We start from the raw sequence: 23,393 nt of genomic DNA, 5'->3' as shown, positions 1-23,393 counted from the left end.
CACGTGTTCGATTCAGAGGAGCGTTACAAAGACGCACTGCTAATAGCTAATTCAGCATACTTTTAATTTGCCACAGCGGAGGGAAGCAGAGGAGCTGAAGTTCATTAGCCGGCTCCGCCGAGACGCCATGATTCCTCTTTATGTCCCTCAAAGCCCCCGAATAATGGGAGCGGTGGCTCCACAGCTTATTATCCCCCCAGCAGTGGTAAAACAAGAAATAACAGACATGTGAAGTAATGGGAGGCTGGATGAGCTCGTTCAGTAAACAGGCAGAGTTTGGGAAGATTAAAAAAGAAAAACCAGCTCGGAGACTGGAAGAAAGGACGGCGCGCCCTGCTCACCTGCTTCTCTTCACTGCATCACAGAACTGAACTCTGCTCCTGCCTCCTGTCAGCAGCACGGCTGACTTTAGGCTCTCCGCCTCCGGCCCGAGCCGACGGCTCAAAGCTACTTCAGTAAAGAAACAAAACGGCTTCGTGTTTTTAAAGGACGAGTCTGAAGCTACAGACCGATACGAGAACGTAACAAACACCATATGCAGAGAACCATGATGCATTGCTGTGAAACACCTCCGTATAGCCTCTGCAGGGACGCTACACCGCCTCCGACAGCCTCGCAGCCTACAGGACAGAGCAGTGCATGCTGGGGGGTGAGCCCTGGAACTCTTTAGCATGTAGCTTATAGCATGTAGCATCACAGGTATCGGACTTCAGTCATGGACTGGAGACCTCATACTGGTATCGGTGTTTGTGAAAAGCTGAAAAGTCAAAGGGAAAGATTTCTTTATCTCGTGTTTCCCGTGCGGCGGAGCAGAATCCACGTCGTGCAGTCTGTTCATTTCACGGCGCTACGAAGCCGTTGCGCTCTCGGGTCGTCTTCCCTCCCGCAGTGAGCGTGAAGCCGAGCGGAGACAGATCGTCTCGGCGAGACTCTGCCAGCGGCGGCAAAACTGCTGCACAGAGATGGAGGACCAACTAATGAGCGGCGGCTCTAAATAGGACGTCTTCTGGCTGAAAGCCGAGCGGACGGAGCGGATGTCTCCATCACGTCGGTCTGCACCGACTCCAACGTGTCCCTCACTTTCTCTGGATTGATCAATTCTTGATGCATTGGTTTCCATTGTCTCATTTTCTGATCATTCCTGTTGTCAGGCGGCAATTTTTTTTTTTTTTTTTTTTTTGCAGTTTTTGTGCCTTTTTGTAGCTTTAATCTCACTTTCTTATCAGTTTGAGTAATTTAGCTCACACTTACTTTGAGTCATGTTATCGTAACCATGTGACTTTTTAATCACTTGGCTCCTTTATGTACATGTTTTGTGTCATTTAATAATATTGTGTTATTTTAAAGCTATTCAACTCAGTTTTGTGTCATTTTATTGTAATAGTCGCTTTCTGTCTCCTCTGGTCAGTTTGGGTCTCTTCTGGCGTTTCTCTTCAAGTTCAGTACTTTTAATTTTTTTTGTGTGTTTTTGAGTCTTTTCACAACTGTTTTAACTTTTTGTCTTATTTTCTCAAACGTTTTGTCTCTGCTCAAAACACCTGGCTCCTCTTTACACTTGGTTTCTTATCATTCACATGGTTTTTTGTATTAGTTTTATGTGATTTTATAGTAATTTAATTTCCCTTTACAGTATTTTTCTATGCATTCACCTTGTGTGTGCATGCATTTTGTGTCAGAATGTTAATTTTTGTGAGTCAATTTTACTATTTTTCTTTCATTGCGACTTGTTTTCTGTCTCTTTTCATTCGCCATGTTGTGACAGTATTTGGGGAGTTTGCGCCGTTTTCAGCCTCTGCGCTCATTAAACTGCTGTTTCTGTTTGTTTTCTGTCTTTTAAACTTCATTTTATGTCATTTATGTAATTTTGGGTTTCTTTCTAGTTATTTTGTCCTGTTGGAATCAATTTCTCTAATTTTGCCAGACTTTTCTGACAGTCTGTGAACATTTTGTCAAGATGCGCTGATGTGTGTTTGTGTCATGTAAGGTTCATGTTGTCATTTTCACTCTTTTTGCAGTGACTGCATTCATGTTGTGTCCTTTAAAAGTCATGTCAGGTCCGTTTGTAGCCATTTTATTGGAGCTTGAAATTCTTCTGACTGCCTTTCTACTTATTTTGTGCCGTTTTTGTGTTAGTGTCTTGTCATTTTAAATAATTTTTAAGACATTTTATGGACATTTTTCAATCCGTTTTTACTGATTTTGTGTCTCTTCATAGTTTAAAAGTTTAATTTTGTGTTCCATTAAATATTGATTTTGTGTTTTTTGGGTTCGTTTGTGGTCATTTGGAGATCTTTTTTTGACATTTTATGTCTTTTTAAAAATATATATTATTATTTAACAAGAAACTTGTGACGAAAAGTTATAAAAACTGGGAATGTGAGGCTTTAAAACGCGGATTTGGTGTTGTCAGTGCATAAAATAACCCTTTCCAGTCAGGGCCGAGGAGTTAGAGGGTTGATTAAAGAAGAAATGGTTGTAGTAACGAGACTTAATGGTAATTTCCATATTTTTCTAGTTCATTAAACGTGCTAATCCAATCTGGAGCGAAGTGAAGGGTCACAGCTTCATCACTCCTGCTTCATCAGGTTGAAACGAGGACGGGGCGGCGGCGAGCGGATCAGGACATCTGCGGTTATTCCTCTGATAAACTGCAGGGAGCGACGTATCGGAGGACGAGGAGCTGAAAGTCCCCGGCGGAGTCGGTCTTTACCGCAGACATCAACCCCACCAGTAAACCACAGTTATCTCAACGCCTCATTTGGTCCCAAATTAGCCGGCGGCAGCTGTCGAATGTGACCCCAACAGCTAATCACGGCTGCGACACGTCTCGGCTCTGAAAAGCGACGGCGGGAACCTGTTATTTCATGGTCGGATGGTAATTGCACGCCGGCCTGCGTGGGCTGAATTGCCGCGGCTTCCTCTTCCTGCATTGTGAGTTTTTTTTTTTTTTGTCTTTTCTGGTGGAGCGGCGGCGGCGGCGGCGACAGGTGAGGACGGACGCGGCGGTTTGTGCAGAATGAGTCATGACTTCTCCAGGAGGAAATCTGCATGTTTCCTCATCAACTTCCCTCCGTCTCCTCCTCCTCTTCGTTCATCCTCACCTCTTTTTGCCACCGAGCCTGAAATGTGATTTATCCAGCTCTGTTTGCGCCGCGGCGCCGCGGGGTGCGTTTAGTGCTTTCTGGTTTTAATGGTTAACGCCATCTGAAGCGCCCACGTGCAGGCCCGGCGTCCTGACCTGAAGAAACAGCTGAACCGCCGATAAAGACGGAGCAGTTTGATAATAAAGCAACCCCTGCAGTGTCTCTGGGCTCCGGAGTCTGATCCGGCACGCCGTTTGATGGCTCCCGGTTTGATTCTGCAGCGGAACAACGAGCGCGGATATGAAAAGTCGGTCTTTAATAAACCGTCCTCACGCTCTGAGCTCCTATTCTGCTCATTTTGACACATTTTGAAGAGACTGGACGCACTACTGCGACGTAAAAACCTGCCGAGTGTTATCTCAATTACATCAATCTACAGATTTCTACTAAAAAGGATTGTTTTTCAGAGGCACATATTTAATTTTTTACAGAAGAAATTAAGAAATAACAGAAAATTTGATGATTTATGGTGAAACTCATTTAAATTATGATGAAAATAATCATGTTCTTATAAATTATTCATGTATAAACTGTTAGCATTCCAGTGTATCGTTCTTAAAGTTACTCCATAAATCTAATCAGTTCCTGCTGCAGCATGGAAACGTCCGCTTTATCTATAACAAAGGTTTTAAAAAGCTGATTTAGTTTATCTGCCGTTACTCCGATCCATTGCTGTGTTGCAGGATTCAGTCATGAGCTGCTCCTCCGCCTTCAGCTGAACATAATCCATTCATCTGTCAGCTGCTTTTTAGTCAAACGACTGATCCACGCTGTTGAGCCATCAGTTGTTGCTCAGCCTGGAGCCAAGAAAACTTGAGCAGCGTTTTGGGGCATCATTTACACGACAACAGCGCTCAGAGTCACTGAAACTCTGATTTTCTCTCCAATTTCAAGCAGAGATTCTTATTGGCTGAAGGACGAGGCCACGCCCCAAAACCACAGGTGAGTCATCAGACTGGAGGATATCTGATGTAGAAAATCCTGATCTTTGACATCTGGATGAGGGACTAGAATGTGTGTGGAGGGTTTTTTATTCCAGGGCGTCTTCAGCTTTTATTTTCCTGGAGTAACTCAACCTCTGCGGCTGATTTCTGCTCAATTTTACGCTTCAAGAACCCGTTTGATTACCTCTCTGGAGCCTATTTTCCATCTTTCTGCTTCACTTTGTATAGGATTTCTCTCCAAGTGTTACATCTTACCAAAATCTAACCAATGAAAATAGTAATTTAACAAAAAAAAGAAGGAAAAAAAAAAAGAAATTGCTCAAATTTGCTGCACGGTATGTATAAAAAATGAAGAAATAAAGAAGAAGCTGTGCTATTCTCTTTCTGCCTCGCTCCTCGGAGGAGAGTTTGCTGCATCAAAATGCTCTGCCGTTACCACGGAAACTAGGGAGGATGACAAAAAAAAAGAAAACCTCTACACTTATTTGTTTTCCCTCCAAACAGCGCAGACCTTTGCTGTGTGTTGATCTCGGGTTCATCTGAGGTTTTCATCTGTCAGGGAGAATTAATTCGACCAATCCAGATAAAAATAAAGCCACAAGAAGGCACTTAGTGGCTCAAGCCACAATCACCAAACACACACACACACACACACACACACACACACACGATGTGACGAGGGGACAGAGGAGCCGAGCGGATCGTCTTTCCGTGTGTGAGATTTATTTGTGGGTAAAGCTGTATGGACGCTGCACTTTCATTAATTGGAGTGAAACTTGGCAGGTGAACCGCCGACGCCGTACACTCAAATTACCAATTAACATTCAGGAAAAGTTGTAATTGCAGCCGCCGGCGCCGCTCGCCTGCAGGTGGAATGAATGTTAACACGGGAGGCTTTGTCGCTAAGCTTTTCTCATTAAAGAACAGGACGGCGTCCCATAATTCACGGAGGACAGAAGTTGGCAAGGTCACGGATGGCAGGAGGGATATCACAGCTCGGCTGTGCCGTTCATACAAATACCTGCCGCAGCGCGGCCAGGCCAACACCAGCCCCGCCTCCACAGGAACCGCAGCGACCAGCGATGAGGGTCGTCAAGACCACCCGACCGGGACCAGGTCTGGACCAAGACCACAGCGTCCCAAGATCAAGACGGGACTGTGAGGAACCGAGACCGAGTCAAGACCAAGAGACAGAGGTCGTAAATAGTTGTTCTGCAGGTGCTCAGTACTGAAATCGTTTTTAAGACGTTTTGTTTCTTGTCTTTATGAATCGTTTCTGAATCCAAGATGTAAAAACGAAGCGTTTTCACCTGAAACACTGGTGTAAAGAACCCAGAACCCAGACAGGTTTTATCCGTCTGTGCGTTTACAGTCCAGCACATCGGGCCTTCAATGGGAAAAGATGGGAAGCAGATGGTTGGATGCTTCTTCGAAGGTCTTGAAAAGAATGCTTCACGGTGAATTACCAATGAAGCTGCTTATTATGGCTCCATTTCAGAGGTAAACCGACCATAATCTACCACACTCTGTCTCTCTGACTTTTAGAAACCTCTTGGTGATCCTGAAGGTAGTCTTCAAGGCTAATTCAGATATTTCAGTCCAGACAGACTTTGTGCCTCCGTCAGTTGACTCCTCTCTCCCTGTTTACTCCTGCAGAGCTGACGCCTGCTCCTGTTTGGCTATTCTCTTTTCAGCTTGGCCTCACAGGTTGGCAGGTCAGAGGCTGCCGACAGCGGCGGAGCTCAGAGGCGCCGGCCGATTATCCCGCTTTTTTCACACGGGAGTGGCCTCGGGCGCTCACAGCTTCTGCACACACAGGGACCCGTGTTTGCATACCTCAAACAGTTCATTTACTCACCAGTCGGATGGTAATAAAGAGCTCAGCCGGGATACTAACACTTTCTTTTCTCGCCGAGCAGACGGCTCCTCTGATAAAACAAACCTTGGACAGCGTTCACCCCCAATCACGGAGTTCCTCTGACCCCCCCGCTTCAGTCTTTTCAGGTTACTCGACGAGCACGAGCGTGTTGAATCTTTATCTCTGACACCTCCAGTGTTTCTCTCTCATTGAATCACTGCTGACAGCGAACGCGCTCACTTGCCAATGTTTATTACAGGATCTGGCAAAAACTGAACACTTGTCTTGGCGTCAGCCCTTTCAACCAACACACCAACTTCTGCTGGTACACTTCTGTGCTTTTTTTCTCCGCGATTGTTTTTGCTCTGCTGCCAGTTACTTACTAATACAAGATGCTGTACAGCAAGCAGCGCCTGTTAAGAAGAGTCGCGAGGGTTGCCAAGCGGTATCGACCGCAGCGTGCGACTTTAATGGGAATCGTCCTGCACTCTTTCATTTGATTGTTGCTCCAAACCTGATGGAGGCAGACGTTCTCCACCCCTGAGTCTGGCTCTGCTGGAGGCTTCTGCCTGTTGAAAGCTACTTTTGTTTTCTCCACTGTCACCTACGCTTGTTCTTGGACGATTTCATGGGTTTTTTTTTTTCTTTTTTCAAACAATTGTGGAGAGGATTCCAGTGGGATTTGCATCACACACATGAAGCTCAATTAAATGTCCGGCCATGAATTTTGAATTGAAAGTTCTAATCTTGACTTTTGCATTCAAAAAACTGGCAGAAATGATGACTGCATTTCAGCGTGTTTGCCTTCATGAATATGGATCAGTGGACATCACCAAAATCACGAAAAGTGACAATGTGATTGAACGCATTTTGCAAGGTTTATTATTCCCTCTGTTCAGTGTTTAAAAGGAGGAGTAAACCTGACGCTGCTGTCACTGTGGGGAGGCGTTTCCTCAGCTGGCTCGCCACAACTCTTATTTACAAACTTTACATTGATTCATTTTCTTATATTGATTCATTAACTTTATAGTGCAATGTTTTCCATTCCGATAATGCTCGCAAACCAGGCGTGCTAAATGAGTGGGGATCGACGGCAACACTGCCACCTAGTGTCCGACAGAGGCAGTGACTAATGTGTCAGTGTTTTTGCTTTTGGTTTCTGTAGTTTGAGTTACTCAAAATGTGGAGTTAAAGCTGAATCATGGGAAAAGCCTGTTGTTCTTTATGGTGTTTCGAACCATTTTCCAGATATTTGAACCAAACGGGATCAAAGTTACTGAGGCAGCACATGTAAAACTGGATATTCCCACCACTGATTTTTAGCACATCAGAAACAGAAGACACCAGTTGGCCGCCCAGCAGTCCAGCCATGTGTGTTTCTCCCAGATCTCCTTGCACAACAACTGTTTTTATGCTTTTGTTTTTTTCTTCACTTGGCAAACAACAGAAGTGCATCACAGAAAAAAAAAAAAAAACAAAAAAAAAACAGACAATCCAAACCTCCCTCATCGGGTTTTATCACCGGATTTATTGACGTTCAAAATTCAGCTAATGAGCTGGTCAATCTGCAGAATCGCCACCTGTTCGTGGTCACTGCGATGCAGTGCAGCCAAATACAGCGGAAATGGATTCACACAGACTCGTTTCTGGGTTCCTCTACTTGGACAGTTGATCTGGTTGTTTACTGGGTGGAATTCTCGCCACACAGCAAAAAGACCTGCGTTAGATTCTAGGTCTTTAGAATGACTGATGAGTTTTCATGCTCCATCTGTTGATATTTGGGTTTTCTGAGGGGACTCCAGTTTCTCCCACAATCTCAAAACAAGCTTATTAGACTAATCCATGACTGTAAATGGCCTATAGGTGTCCTGGATCAGTGTCTCCGCCTGTACAGTGACGGGCAGGTGACCAGTCCAGGCTGGAACCTGCTTTCAACCCAAACTTAGCAGGGATTGACTCCAACAGATGCAACGTTAAAGACACATGAACCTGATCAGATCCTATCCGACCAGTGAAAAGGAGATGGATCGGATCAGGTGGTGCAGCTCTGTGTAAGATCAGTGCTGTAGTCAAAACCACCTTATTCAAGACCGACTCAACAGCAAGACCAGAACGTCTCAAAGCGACTGCCACCCAAACATCAGGCGACTCTGAAAAGACTCCTGGAAAATGATCAGCTCACTTCTAAAGACAAGTGTTTAGAGTTTTTAGTCACGGCCCAGTCTCAGACGGAGATTTCACAAAGACTCAATACCAAACATGTTTGGTATTATCGCAAAGCCAAGACGAGGAAACGATGAAACAGCTCAGATTACAAGCTTAAACTAAACGATGGAGAGGCAGGGAGGGCACTGAGACTCCAGTCTAGATTCCAAAAGATGTTCAGTTTTGAGACTGTGAAAACCTTTTGGTGTCGGCCCAGCCGAAACCTTTAAGAGCCTGAGATCAAGTCAAGACCAAGACGAGAGCAGCCAAGACTGTCTTAAGAACAGAACTACTCCTGATCTGATCAGAATCCATGTAAACGGCACACGGGATCAGTCCCCAGTCTCTAAGCTTTCTGTCCAGAGCTGCCATGTGATGTTAGTTGCTCTCAAAATTTAAAAAAAAAGGTTAAAACTCTCAGTGGACATAAGATTCACAAAAAGGACTCATTAGATCAAGTTCATGAGAAGCTACCTGGAGGGAACAAACCTACCGTTAATCCTGACAGGTCTCTGGGGAAAAGCCCCAAACCCCAGAGTGCAAAGCATTATGGGATAGATCCACTGATTGAATGGGATGATTTTGTTGAACCTGCACATCAGTCTGATTACTCTATTCAGCGTTCATGTAAATGGAACAATCTGATCTCTCAAACTGAAAGAATTCCTTCTGATCGGGAGTAAAGTGACCATGAAGACAAAGCTTTCGCTAATAAATCAAAGGATGTGTGACCGGGAGAGAAATGAAGGCAGCTCATCGAGGACGAGCTCTCAGTGTTCGGCCCAGGTGTTGAATCGGTGAGGCCTGACAGCGAGGGGACGCCTGGCTCGTTTTTCATGTGGAGGAGGGCACTGTCATGTTGAAACAGGAAAGGAACAAACACAAACTGCTGCCAAAAGGCTGGAGGCTCCGGATCGTCACTGGGGACAGGTCAGAAAAATATGAAGCAAAAATCAATGCAGCACAACCAGAGGTCTGTTTCTCCCCTCTGTTTATTCTTCCTCCTGTGAGGACGGCATTATCCACGATGCAAAACACACACACACACACACACACACGCACAAACCAGTCACAGTCATTTAGATTCTCTCACTGCACTGCATTACTGCACACATTAAAACACGTGGCTGTTATAAACTGGCAAAGACTTTCATGTTAGCTCATAAATGCATCTTTAGCTTAAACATCCTGGTCCTCGTCCCTCATTCCTGCCCCGGGTCATGTTAGCATCAAGGTCATTTTAAGCGGAAAAACCCTGGATATCAGTTTTCAACTTGTCTGAATCGCTGCGTCACTGAGTTCAGCCCCGTGTCGTTGAATTAGCCACTACAATTATCTAGATTTCCCTTTGCCTTTAAAAACAGGAGCTGTAGAACTTCTGTCCGATCACCAGTTTGACAAAACATAAAAACACATCCACTCTTATGTTACACAAAATCAGAAGATTCCAGGAGCACGAGACAGTTTCCAAATCCGAGAAAATGTTTCATTACTGGTTTTCTTTGGCCTGTGTAGTGATCTGCAGATAAAGTTTCGTCTAACTGAATAACTGACTCCGAAATGGGCCGGCACCCTGCACGTTGCTTCAGTTTCTCTGCTTCAACACACCTGAATCTCATGTTGATGTCGTCCTCAAGCTTGTAAAAAAGCCCAATCAGCGGCCGATCACTGCAATCAGCTGTTACAACCGAGAGAGACCGAAAACATGCAGGGCGCCGCCCCCAAGGACTGCAGGTTTGTCTTTGTCGCAGCTGAACAGATTGACATTAAAGAGCGGCTGTAAACACAGGAGACATCACACTTCAACATGGTTCAGTTTAAATGGGGACCTGTCAGAAACAAAGAGCTGTCACAGCAGCTTGTTGTAGGCTGAAAGCGGCGCTGACTTTAATAGATTCACCGTAATGGAGGCAGACGCTGTGCTGTGGAGAAAACCTGGGAGGCGATGAAGACGTTTGACTGCCGTCTGAAAGCCGAAGAAGAGCAAGCACACCACAACCAAGACTCCCCAAACACCTCTCCACTCTGTAACCGCATCTGCTTCACTTTCTGCAGCTCTGAAGGTTGGCTGGTCTCAGGACTACATTTTCATGGTCTTGGCTTAGTTCCTGGCTGCTGAAACTCTTAGTCTAGTCTTGGTCTTGGTTGACTGAGTCTTGGCCCCTTAAAGTCTTGGACTAGTCTTGCTCTTGGCAGACTCTGGTCGTGGTCTTTGGCCCTTAACATGATGGTCTTGGGATTCTAGTTTAAGTCTTGGTCTTGTCTTGGTCTTGTTCTGCTTTGGTCTTGGTCTTGACTCGGTCTCGGGGAGGTGGAAAAGTGTAAAGATCCATATTTTTGACAACCACAGTCTTTTCTACTTAACTTTGGACCAAATCCTCCAACCCCTGTGAGTAGAGCCTCATGTAGAGCCTCAGACGGAGCAAACTGAAGAAACGAAGAGGCTCAGCAGAGCAGTACATGTTTGCGTGTCCTGCATGTGCATACACGGGGGTTCTCACACAGTCCAAGCATGTTCTCTTTCTGTTCAGTTAAAGGAGGAGAACCTGCCTCTTTCCTCCTCAGAGCGACTGAAAGACAGTTCCCCGACCCAGCTGTGGGTGAGCTGCACTCCAGCATGTTTCCTGCAGTTTCCTGCTCCAACACACAAATCTAATGAAAAGAGTCGCCATAAAGCTCTGCAGGGACCTAATGAAGAAAAAAACCCTCATTTGAGACTCATTAGAGCAAAGAGTCATACGACTGGAACACGGCAAGCCTCCGCTTCATCTTTATTTTTCTTTTTTTTTAATTTATATAATGTATAATTCATGACTAGGGTTCAAAATGCTGGAGCAAAATGATAAGATCCAAAAGAACAACAATTATTCATGAGACTAAAAACAGGAACAATCCTAAGGAGACAAACCAGAGGACAACATTTAAGTTCAGATATTTGAAGGCTGGATTTCTACTTTCACAGTTTATTTAAATTTAGCGTCAAATACTCAATAATTCTTTCATTATTGAGACATTATTATTGTAACCTTAAAATGATTGAAATTAGGATGAGGAAAGGTGTGTGCCTCTGAGCTATAATACACACGTGATCAGCCAGAACATTATGACCGCCTGCCTAATATGGTCTCGGTGGGTCTTAAAGTAGAACCCAGACATGAATCCACGTCTGGAGGTGACTTGTAGCAGCTAGCTTGGAATCTGAGGACGCTGAAGGCCAATGAAACACGTGTCCACTCCTGAAGGACGCTAGCTAAATGTCTGGCTGCTGAAAGACACGAAACAGTGAAAAATGTTCACATGAATCTGTGGACATGGTCTGTAGCAGTACTTTAAGAGGTGGAGCATCTCTCAGAAACACGGTGAGCATTTCCCCAAGCCTCACGCCGCTGCACCAGCTGACCCTCTTCCCATATTGCACCTTGGTGTTCCCCAGGAAAGCCAAGCTCACACACCTAATGATATCATCAAGACCACCTAACCCAGGACAGAGTCAAGACCAAGACCAGAACATCCCAAGACCAAGACTTTAAAGAGGCAAGAACACAACTTTAAGGAGCTAAGACCGAGTTCAGACCCAGACCAGCGTACCACATGACCAACAAGTAACAAAACTTCAAGGAGCCAAAACCAAGACTTTAAGAACCCAAGATAAAGATAAGACCAAGATTTTTGGGGTCTATACTGAGTCAAGACCAAGACCAGAGCATCACAAGACCCAGACAAGAACTTGATTTCCAAGACAAGAGCAAGCCTCTGAAGAATCAAGGCCAAGACTAAACCAAGACCTTAAAGAGTCAAGACCAACATTTAAAGAAACCAGGACAAGACCAAGGCTTTAGGAGGACCAAGATTTGAGGAGCAAGGAAAAGTCAAGTCCAAGTCAATATCAAGGTCAGAGCTTCGGAAAGACCAAGACAAGACCAAAACCTTCAGGACTCAAGTCCCAGTCAAGACCATGATCTGGAAAATGTGACTCCAAACCAAAAACCAGTTCAGGTCAGTGGTTGAAGCTCCCTGGTGGTGGACAGAGGTCACACACTGCAGCTCTGCTGCTCTGAGTTTCCTATCTGAACTCCAGGAGCTCGTCTGGCGGGTCAGGGGTCACGGCGTCCATCATCTCTTCCCCTTCTAACAGACATGAACCATTTGAAACCAAGACCTCACCACCTCAGCACGTCTGAAGATGCTCTGACTCAGCTGTTGTCAGACTGACTCAAACCCTCACACTTGTCCATTTTTCTGCTGTGGACATCAACTCTGAGGATCAAATCTTCACTTCCTGCCCAGCAGGACTCATGATGGAGACGGGATTGGTTATCGAGCTGACAGCGGTCATGAAGGCACGGCTGCTGACTGCGTGTCAGAGTCCCATCGGCGTCCGCCTCACTGGTGGACGGAATCACGTCGGAAACGCTGTGATGGGGAGGAAACGGGAAACGGCAGGAGCGGAGGTGAAGCTGCCGAACTGAAGCATCGACGGGACGTTAAATCAGACACGTTTGTCTTCTCCTCCTTTTCATCCCTGTCGTTCCCTCCGTCTCGCTGCCGATCCCTTCATTCGTCTTTGAAGAGAGTTTTGCTGCATCGCAACGCTCTGCCGTAACCATGGCAACAATGAAGAACAAAAAAAGCACGCTTGATTTCTCTCTCTCTCTCTCTCTCTCTCTCTCTCTCTCTCTCTCTCTGTTTCTTTTCTCTTTTTTTTTCTCAATTCTGCTGCCGTAGCCTCAAATTCACACAGATGCGGCGATGCCGTTTCTGCAGCGAGAAAACATCAGATGGCTCTCTCTCTCTCTCTCACACACACACACACACACACACACACACACACACACACACACACACGCTTGCTCGTTTTCTGTCCATCACACAACATGATCACCTCTCATCATCGCAGCTATTACATCATCGTGTGAAACATCGGTGTGTGTGTGTGTGTGTGTGAGTGTGTGTGTGTGTGTGTGTGTGTGTGTGTGTGTGTGTGTGTGTGTGTGTGTGTGTGTGTGTGTGTTTACTCACATTCCTCTCAGTCGGATCAGGACCTGGTTGTTTTGGTTCTGCTCCAGAGCGTCTTCGAAGTCCTGTGTCTCCTCCGTCTGTTGCGCCTCCTCCTGCTCCTCCTTCTGTCTCTGCTGCTGCTGCTCAGTCTGCTGCTGCACCTCCGTCTGCTCGTCCTCAGTCTGTGGCATCTCCTCCTCCTCCTCCTCCTCCTCCTCCTGCTGCTGCTCCTCCTCCTCCACCTCACATCGCTGCACCTCCTCTTCCCGATGCATCTCCTCAGCTCTCAACCCCTCCTCCTCCTCCTCTTCCTTCTCCTGCAGCTCCTGCACCTCATCTCCGTTTAGCACCTCATCAAACTGTTGCTGCACCTCCTCCTCTTCCTGGTGCACGCTCTCCTGTTGCTGCACCTCCTCCTCTTCCTGGTGCACGCTCTCCTGTTGCTGCACCTCCTCCTGCTCCTGCGGCTGCTGCAGCTCCCCTCCTTCATGCATCTCCTCGACCTCCTGTTGCATCTCACACTGCTGCAGAGCAGCCTCTTCCTGCAGCCGCACCTTGTCTCCCTCCTGTTGCTGCACCTCCTCCTCCTCCTCCTCCTCCTGCAGCCACGGCTCCTCCACCTCCTCGTTCATCTGGCTCGGCCGGCGGTGGAAGCGCTCACGGAGCAGAGTTGTTGGAGTCCGGACGTCTCTCAGGACGACGGAGTCGTGAAAACATCAATCGCAGCCCGGGAGCACTCGAGTTCCACCAAACTTCATCCAACTTCCTGTGATGTCACCAGGCGGGCCCGGCCAATCGCGAGCCGCGGCGTCCGGTCCGATCCGTGAGGGGAAGCGCAGGGGTTAAAGGTCAGAGGAAAGTGGAAACCAAAACAGAGAACTCAGCTGACTCCGAGCTGGGCTCTGCGCGCCGACACTGCGGCAGCTGAAACCATCCTGCTCAACCAGCAGAGACGGGATGGAGTGAGAGAGAGAGAGAGAGAGAGAGAGAGAGAGAGAGAGAGAGGAGTGATGGAGGAGGACAAAGGAGAGCGTTTCCGTGGTAACTCAACAACGGTTGCCAAGAGTGATGGAATCCTGCAGCTGACAGACCTCCCTCCTCTTCCTCCTCGTCTTCTTCTCCCCAATTCAAACACACATAACTTTACGCTCGCACGCTGCGCCCAACACAAGCCTGTGTATGTGTGTGTGTGTGTGTGTGTGTGTGTGTGTGTGTGTGTGGTCTTTAGACCATGATGATGTAATGTTCCTGAAAATGAGAGTCACAGATCCTCTCCACTCAAGAGGCTCCACCGCGCAGCCATTAGCAGTGTGCGGAGCGCCCCCGTCAGGCGCAGCGCTTCATTACAGCCACCAAATCAAAGAGATGGACGGATTAGACAGATTAGAGCCCCGAGGGAACGTTTCTGATGAGGTCGCCCACTCTAACACCGCTGCCAAATGTAGATCATGTTCAGAATCAATCAATAACAGAACTCCAATTCAATATAAAAAGGAGTTGTTTGTTGTTCTTGTTGTTCTTTTTATTAAATAAAATCCACAGAAACACTAGAATGAAAAGGCTGGGATTGAAATCTGGGTTCAGAAGTGGTTCCCAAAGGCCAATTTCCCAATAGGATTCCTGGAACAACGACTGATGTAATAATAGCCAGTAATGTAAAAAATTTAGCCCATTCTGATTTTAATACTGCCAACAGAGCAATAACCTGCCAATAGTTTAAAAAAAAAAAAAAAAAGAAAAAAATCAACATATCTGAGATGTGACACAATCAGCTGACAGCAGTGGCTTCGTCACACGAATACTCAATGAATCAATACGATTACTATTCCATCACTATAAATATTTTTGATCAGCAATCTGTACAAAAACCAGTTTTTATTTCTCAGAGGTGCCGTCATGTTGATGTGTCGTTACAGTTTACAATTTACTCAAGATCTGACACGCTGAAATAATCGCATGACGTTTACAGTGAGTGGATTTACGTCTGTTTGCTTCAAAGTAAGTCTCCTCTGGGTCTGGTTCTGCAGAAAGTCTCCTCTGAGTCTGGTTCTGCAGGTTTGTTCCTGTTAAAACATGTTTTTCTTTCCACTACTTGCTGATGTGAAAGTGTTGTTTTCTCTGTAAAGCGCTTTAAGATCACAGTTTTAGTTTTAGTGCAATAAAAATAAAAAAGTGATGCTCTTTACTTAAAAAAAATGACTACATCACTGATAAAATGTTATGTTCAAATGTTAATGTTGAATTAAAATTTATATATGTATATGTATAAATATAAAAAAAAAAAACTGTGTTCTCGCCACCCCGGCGGTATTGTGTCTGTCTCCTTCAAACTCGGGTCCTCTACCAGAGTCCTGGAGCTGGAGGGTTCTGCAGGGTCTTAGCTGTTCCTAGGATTGTGCTCTTTTGAACAGAGCTCTCAGATGTTGTTCCTGTATCTGCTGGAGCCATCCTCCCAGCTTGGGGGTTCCTGCTCCCAGTGTCCCGATCACTACTGGTATCACTGTTGCCTTCACGCCTCACACTCTCTCTATCACTTCCCTCAACCCTTGGTATTTCTCCAGCTTCTCTGCTCCTTTTTCCTGATGTTCCATCACTTGGGATTGCTACATCTATCACCATAATATATGTCTACTCTAAATGCACTGAATTCATTCACTGTAACTAACTAGAGATGTATAGGATGACTCGGGGTGGGAATTAATAAGTCGTCTTCTTCCCACTCCTTTTCGAGATGCATCCAAGAAATGTCCATTTTTTTTCTTTTTTTCCTTTTTTCTCTTATGTTTTTTATTTATACTATTTTGTACAATGTTGTTTTTGTTCACCAAACATATTGGAATTGTACAGTATCTATATATATATATATTTTTTTTTTTTATGTTACTTTTGTGTCTCGAAATAAATGCCTTCATTCATTCATTCATTCATTCATTCATTCATTCATTCATTCATGTCGATGAGAGCTAAAATATCCTGTTACACTATTGACAAGTTATCAAACTATTGGTTCTTCGATTCTCTTTGTTTTCCCCTAAAAAGATAAAACTATTTGAGCAACAGGACAACAAGTAAACGTTGTGGAAATGGAAAAGTCTCTACAGTGAAGCAATTTTACAGCTCATAAAGATCCATTTGAGCTAATTAGATATTATTATTAGATGTTTACAAAGAGGGAACTCATTTTTCTTCACTCAGCAGGAGAATAACTCAACTTGAAATTCAAACGATGAGCTAAAATGTCTGGGATTTGGCTGAAATGAGTGAATCTTCAGGAGCGTGTTGGCTGCAGTGTCGCGTTCGTTTGGGAAACTATTCAGAAATGGAGTCTTGGAGCAACTGACGCTGCGTGGAAACGATCGTCATGAAACGAAGCTCCTAATGTATGAAACCAGCCACAGCTTCATCTCCTGCCAGTGAACGATCCTGATGTCAGGATTAAAGAGTGACGACAGAAAACATCTGCTGGGTTTATGTGTTTGAAAACAACCTTTTCTTTCTTCCTTTTCTGCTTGTTTTATTTCAGATTATCAAACATGTGAATTAGTTTTGTAAATTATATAAAACCACAGACTGAGGCTGAATTAACTGTATTTGACTCTGCATCAACAGATTCTGCAAGTGTGACCAAAACCCTGATCTGCACAGAAATACAGTACGATCCAAACTCCAAGAAAGACGGACGAGGAGTCAAATCTGTGAAACGTCTGTTATCCAGAATATAACATCACTGACATTTATGCTCATAAAATTAGACAGACTGCAGTTCAATGAGGAATCCACAGCGGTGCTGGAATTTTATTTTGGTTCATAAATTCTGGTTAATTGGTGAAGATTCTTTACATTGATAATAACTCATGGATGAACTCCACTCAGGTTATTCAGTCTCCTAGCCCTCCAGCAGACCTTGCCCTCCAGCAGGCCTTGGAGACGTCTTCGCTGTCTCCCTGGTCACGAAACAAATTTATCACACACACACACACACACACACACGTCTGTCAATGTCAAGATTTTGGAGGAGATCAGAGAATCCAGAGAAACTTTCAAACCACGTTTGATTCTGCAGAGACTCGCTGCTGGTGTTTTTCTGGAGCCGTGGTCGTCAGTTCACATTCCAGGATGTTCCTGTCGCCTACTTTTAATTTCATCTTTTTCCCTCGAAAAGACCATAAAAACATACGTATCAAACACTGTGACCGGTTTTCCTCTTTTATCAACTCTTTTGGATTTCACGGGAAGGAGGAGGTTTTGGGACGAGGAAATGAAAAGAACGGAAAAACATGGTCAAGAAAATATCCCAAGAATTGTATTTTGTTATTTTAAAGAGTCACTCAGAAGTGAAAATGGGAAAATACAAAATCTGGAAGCTGGAAAACAAATTCAGAATAATGTTTGTTGCTGTAAAATTTAAAGACTGAAGACCGGTGATGGATGCAGGTGATTTTCTTCTTCTCAGGCAGTAATGCATTAAAAACAGAGAAGTTGCTGGACTGAAAACCACTGCATGGGCTCAGAAAGGCTTCCGTGAACCACTGTACGTGAACACAGTTCACTCAATACAACGTGAAGCTGAATCAAGCGAGGAGGAAAAGGACCGTCCCACTCGCAGTTCAAAAGCCTGCGTCTCTGACGGGACGCAGTTACATAAGTGTCCATGACGTGGGCAGCTCACACATCTGGAAAAGCCCCATCAATGCTGAGAAACACAGCGAGCCCTCACAACAACATCTGCTCCCACCCAGGCAGCGTCTCCGTCAGCTGGACTGACGGTCTGAGGCGTGGAGCAGTCACACTACACCCCACCTTCTCTCCATCTTCTGTCCACATGGCGGCGAAGCAGCAGAGAGCTGCAGACAGCACTGTTCCCCACAGCCTCCTCCAGAGATACGATCCCTCCGCCAGGTCCCGGGCCGGGCTCCAGGCCTCCTTCATCCTGGCTCCTGGCTTGAGTTATACCCCGTCCACAGTCCAGGAGCCCGGCCCGGGGCTGCTGTTCACTCAACCAACACCTGGAGCGCTTCTTCATCTTTAGTGCTTCATCGAGATTCATTTTTATCCAGAGTCTTGACTGTCATAACCCAGAGGGATGGTGGTCATTCATTCATTCATTCATTCATCCATCCATCCATCAGTCGATCCATCCTCTTGGAGTCCATCCACCATCCATACACCCATCAATCTATCCATCCACCGTATTGGAGTCCTTCCATCCATCCAATTACAGTAGAATCCATCCATTAATCCATCCATCCATCCATCCATCCATCCATCCACCTTATTGAAGTTCAGCCACGCATCCATCCATCCTATTAGAGTAGAATCTCTCCATCCACCAATACATCCATCCATTATCCATCACCCTCTTGGACTTGTTCAGAAACACTGATTAAGCAGCTCTGGATGCAGCTTCTTAGTGTAACCTTTCATCAGACACTCACTGAAATCTTTCGGCATTTAAACTCTCAGTTATTGTTTAACAACACTTCATGAGTTTTTTACTTTTGATATTATGAGTGAATCTTAAAAAACTAAGTTATTTATTTGTAACTAACTCTGATGGAAAGTGTGAAACTTACCAGAAGTCTCTGAACTGAATGAAATTCTCATTGAATGTGTTTTTATCAGAAACATGGCTGTTCTGGGAATGTTACTGAACTGTTATGGTCTTTTTCGAAGAAAAGGATGATAAGAAACCCGATCTGCTGACTTGTTCCGTAAAGTGTTAAAAATTAAGTTGCACCATGAATCACATCCTTCTTGATCACAGATTCAGTTTGCTGCTGCATAAATACATGAACAGTTTCTTAAAGACAACACATGTATTTGGGGGAAACGAACCAAAGAGACAAAAGACTCACATGCAGGATTTCAAACCTACTAAACCTGGAAATATCAGACCCAAGCAGGTATACGAAGTGCACCTTAAATTAACAGCACTGATGGTTGAAAAGGTCTGAGCAATGCTTCGTGGTCTTGTCGGGCCTGATTTGGGTCATTTTGCACCACTTGACCGAGGGCTCAATTTCACTGTTCGGTACATTTGTTGAAGGAACATCGTTCCCTCCCAGGGAGGTAATCTGCTCGTATTCCTGCACATGTGCTCGTAAACGACGGAGAGCTCAGCTGCACTGAGAATTCATCCAATCAGAGTTCATTCACCCACAGAGATCTGTGCATTCAGACGACACAATGGCTGTTTGTACAGAGTCAGCCTGTCGTTTCTAATCCAGCGTGAAACATGTGGCGCTCCGCACATTCGCCATATTCACCACTACACAGTGAACCAAACAGGTCCAAGCTGCCTTTCCTGTGGCCGGATGCCACAAACGTCCCAGTGATGAGAATGGATGGAGCTTGTTACGACGATTGAAAAAAAAAAACAAAACAAAACAAAAAACAGTTTTTGAAGCACAGCCATTCTTTTTTTTTTTTTAGTTTTGTCACACCTGAACATGCCTATTGGAACACTGAGAATCCATTCAGGCATCAGATATGAAAACACCCACAGGAGTCCTAACACAATGTTCCAGGACATGCTAACGTTCAGCAGGCTTCGGAAAATAAGCCCCGCCGCCAAAAATACAAAAACACAACAAATAAATAAAGATGACAAAAATAGTTAATCAAACGGCTGTTAAACTATTAGAACATTCATCCAATACGTTCAAATGGCTGTGATGTGCACATTTGCAAATCAAAAGCAGTAAGAACCTCCTTTTCTGCATGATCATTTCAGGAAAGTTTCCCATTTCCACGGCAACATTGCGAAAATGACGCCTGTTTCCACAGAAACGGCAGAAACATGATGTAGTTGGCATGCTAGGCCAGGAGTTGGTGCAATGGGGGGTCTGTAATGAAACCACACACACACACACACACACACACACACACACACACACACACACACACACACTACGAACAATGCGCATGATATCTTGCAAAAAAAGTAATACAACTCAATCGACAATTCTAAGGAAAAGATGGAAAGGTCGACTTCCTGCTTTGAAGGACTGTCAACCTGGAGGAGGCGCTACATGCAACATTTTTATGAGTTAACGCTGATTATGACCAGAACCGGTGACAAAGGGCAGCCCTGCCGGAGTCCAACATGCACCGGGAACAGGTCCGACTTACTGCCGGTGATGCGGACCAGACTCCTAGGCCGGACGGCCCTTAACAAGGGACCCCGGACTCCGTATTCTCGGAGCACCCCCCACAAGACACCACGAGGGACGTGGTCGAATGCCTTCTCCAAATCCACAAAACACATGTGGACTGGTTGGGCAAACTCCCATGAGCCCTCGAGCACCCTATGGAGGGTATAGAGCTGGTCCAGTGTTCCACGACCAGGACGGAAACCGCATTGTTCCTTCAGAATCCGAGGTTCGACTATCGGTTGGATCCTCCTCTCCAGTACCCTGGCATAGACTTTCCCGGGGAGGCTGAGGAGTGTGATCCCCCTATAGTTGGAGCACACCCTCCGGCCCCCCTTTTTAAACAGGGGGACCACCACCCCGGTCTGCCAACCCAGAGGCACTGTCCCCGACCACCACGCGATGTTGCACAGACTTGTCAACCAAGACAGTCCCTACACATTCAAAGCCTTAAGGTACTTGGGACGAATCTCGTCCACCCCCGGTGCCTTGCCACCGAGGAGCTTACCATCCACCTCGGTAACTTCAGCTTGGGTGATGGACGAGTCCACCTCTGAGACCTCAGCCTCTGCTTCCTCTACGGAAGATGTGGAGACGGGATTGAGGAGTTCCTCGGAGTATTCCTTCCACCGTCCAACAATATCCCCAGTTGAGGTCAGCAGCTCCCCACCTCCACTATAAACAGTGTTAGTGGAGACCTGCTTTCCCCTCCTGAGGTGCCGGACGGTTTGCCAGAATTTCTTCGAGGCCGACCGCTAGTCCTCCTGCATGGCCTCCCCAAACTCCTCCCAGTCCCGAGTTTTTGCCTCCACGACCACTCGGGCTGCAGTTCGCTTGGCCTGCCGATACCTGTCAGCTGCTTCTGGAGTCCCATGAGCCAACAAGGCTCGATAGGACTCCTTCTTCAGCTTGACGGCAGGCCTTACTTCCGGTGTCCACCACCGGGTTTGGGGGTTGCCGCCACGACAGGCACCGGAGAACTTACGACCACAGCTCCGGGCAGCTGCTTCGACAATAGAGGTGGAGAACATGGTCCACTCGGACTCAATGTCCCCAGTCTCCCTCGGGACATGAGCGAAGCTCTCCTGGAGGTGGGAGTTGAAAACCCTGCTGACAGAGGGTTCCACCAGACGTTCCCAGCAGACCCTCACAACTCGTTTGGGTCTGCCAAGTCTGTCCGGTTTCCTCCTCCGCCAACTCACCACCAGGTGGTGATCGGTCGACAGCTCTGCCCCTCTCTTCACCCGAGTGTCCAAGACACAAGATCAGAGGTCAGATGACACGACAACAAAGTCGATCATCGACCTCCGACCTAGGGTGTCCTGGTGCCAAGTGCACTTATGGACACCCCTGTGCTCGAACATGGTGTTTGTTATGGACAGACTGTGACTAGCACAGAAGTCCAATAACAAAACAACACTCGGGTTCAGATCAGGGAGGCCGTGCGATCCAATCACCCCCTTCCAGGTCCCACTGTCGCTGCCCACATGAGCGTTGAAGTCCCCCAGTAGAACAATGGAGTCCCCAGTCGGAGCACTGTCCAGCACCTCTCCCATGGACTCCAAGAAGGCCGGGTACTCTGCACTGCTGTTCAGCCCGTAAGCCGAAACAACAGTGAGGCACCTGTCCCCGACCCAAAGGCGCAGGGATGCGACCCTCTTGTTCACTGGGGTGAACTCCAACACATGGTGGCTGAGCTGTGGGGCTATAAGCAAAGCCACACCAGCCCGCTGCCTCTCACCGCGGGCAACGCCAGAAAAGTGGAGAGTCCAGTCCTTCTCAAGAGATTGGGTTCCAGAGCCCCGGCTATGTGTAGATGTGAGCCCGACTATATCTAGCCGGTACCTCTCAACCTCCCTCACAAGCTCGAGCTCCTTTCCCCTCAATGAGGTGACATTCCATGTCCCTAGGGCTAGTCTCTGTATCCAGGGATCAGGTCGCCGGGCACCCTGCCGTCGGCTACCACTCAATCCACATTGCACCCGGCCCCTACGGTTCCCTCGGTGGGTGGTGAGCCCAGAGGTCAGGCCCACGTCGCCCCTTCGGGCTGAGTCCGGCCGGGCCCCGTGGGCTTACGAGCCCCAACCCCAGGCCTGGCTCCAGGATGGGGCCTCGGCTGCGCCATATTGGGCGACGTAACTACCTTTGTTCTTTTTCTACTCTACTCTACTGTTGGGGGGCTTTATGTCCCCTAGTAGGGTCTCCCATGGCAAACAGGTCCTGGGTGACGGGCCAGACTGAGAGCAGTTCAAAAGCCCCTATGAGTAGAGTATGAGCATGCACACACCTATAAATAAGGTTCAGGTGTCAAAAAAACCAGAGTTGCCCTTTAACCCCGGTCTCCTACCATGTGGAACTGGCTCCCAGTTCTGCCTCAATTCTCTCCTTTCTTGCATGCAATGTTTCATAACTACATGTCATGACCATGGACCATTGTTTCTCTTCTAGTCTGAACTCTCTGTTTATACATGAAATGTATGTAGATACAAGAAATGTTCTTGTCTGTCCTATCTCCTTCTCTTTCTGTCCCCTCATCCCAACTGGAACAGCAGAAAGCCGCCACCTCTGAGCCTGGTTCTGCAGGGTTCTCCTCCTCTGAGCCTGGTTCTGCAGGGTTCTTCCTTTCCACAGTCACTTATCCTTGCTCATGTAGATCTGTTGGGTTTTTTTCTGTTGAAGTGTCTAGAGATGACTATGCTGTGATTGGCACTTTATAAATAAAGCTGAATTGCAGTAACAAACATGGCTGCCTGCAGAGTGGCATGACTCCCAGTCCACACGACCCTGTCCGTGTCCCTCCCTGCTTCCCTCGTCTCTCGTCTCTCACCTAACTCTTCCTGTTATCCAGTTGACCTTTCGTGTCTCGGCTCCTCCCCCTCGCCGGTGTGTTTGCTCTTGTCTCTCCTGTCCGTCTGGGTTGGGGTCAGGGTTAGGGTCAGGGTCAGGGTCATCTGATCGGTTAGGGGGTCTAATGTTCCGTCTATGTTTTCTGTATGATCAGAGAGTCAGCCTGACTGATCTGGACGATTGGACTCTGCCTGGACCTTGACTCCATCTTGGATCCCCCTTTTGGATTGTCTGCCTGAATAAAGTG

The 23,393-nt window shown here is 46.5% G+C and overlaps 1 protein-coding gene across 1 annotated transcript in view; it reads right to left on the bottom strand.

The window, feature by feature from the left end:
* Window positions 1-13,642, bottom strand: part of pde1a (phosphodiesterase 1A, calmodulin-dependent) — a 32,458-nt gene extending 18,816 nt beyond the window's left edge. Inside the window, exon 1 of the mRNA XM_030112149.1 lies at window positions 13,170-13,642. Within this exon, the coding sequence (XP_029968009.1) occupies window positions 13,170-13,642 (473 nt within the window). The remainder of the gene's footprint in view (window positions 1-13,169) is intronic.
* Window positions 13,643-23,393: the final 9,751 nt, after the last annotated feature.

The sequence above is a fragment of the Salarias fasciatus genome, chromosome 16 (genome assembly GCF_902148845.1).
Source record: "Salarias fasciatus chromosome 16, fSalaFa1.1, whole genome shotgun sequence".
Lineage (NCBI taxonomy): Eukaryota > Metazoa > Chordata > Actinopteri > Blenniiformes > Blenniidae > Salarias > Salarias fasciatus.
This window is presented reverse-complemented; position numbering and strand designations above follow the sequence as displayed.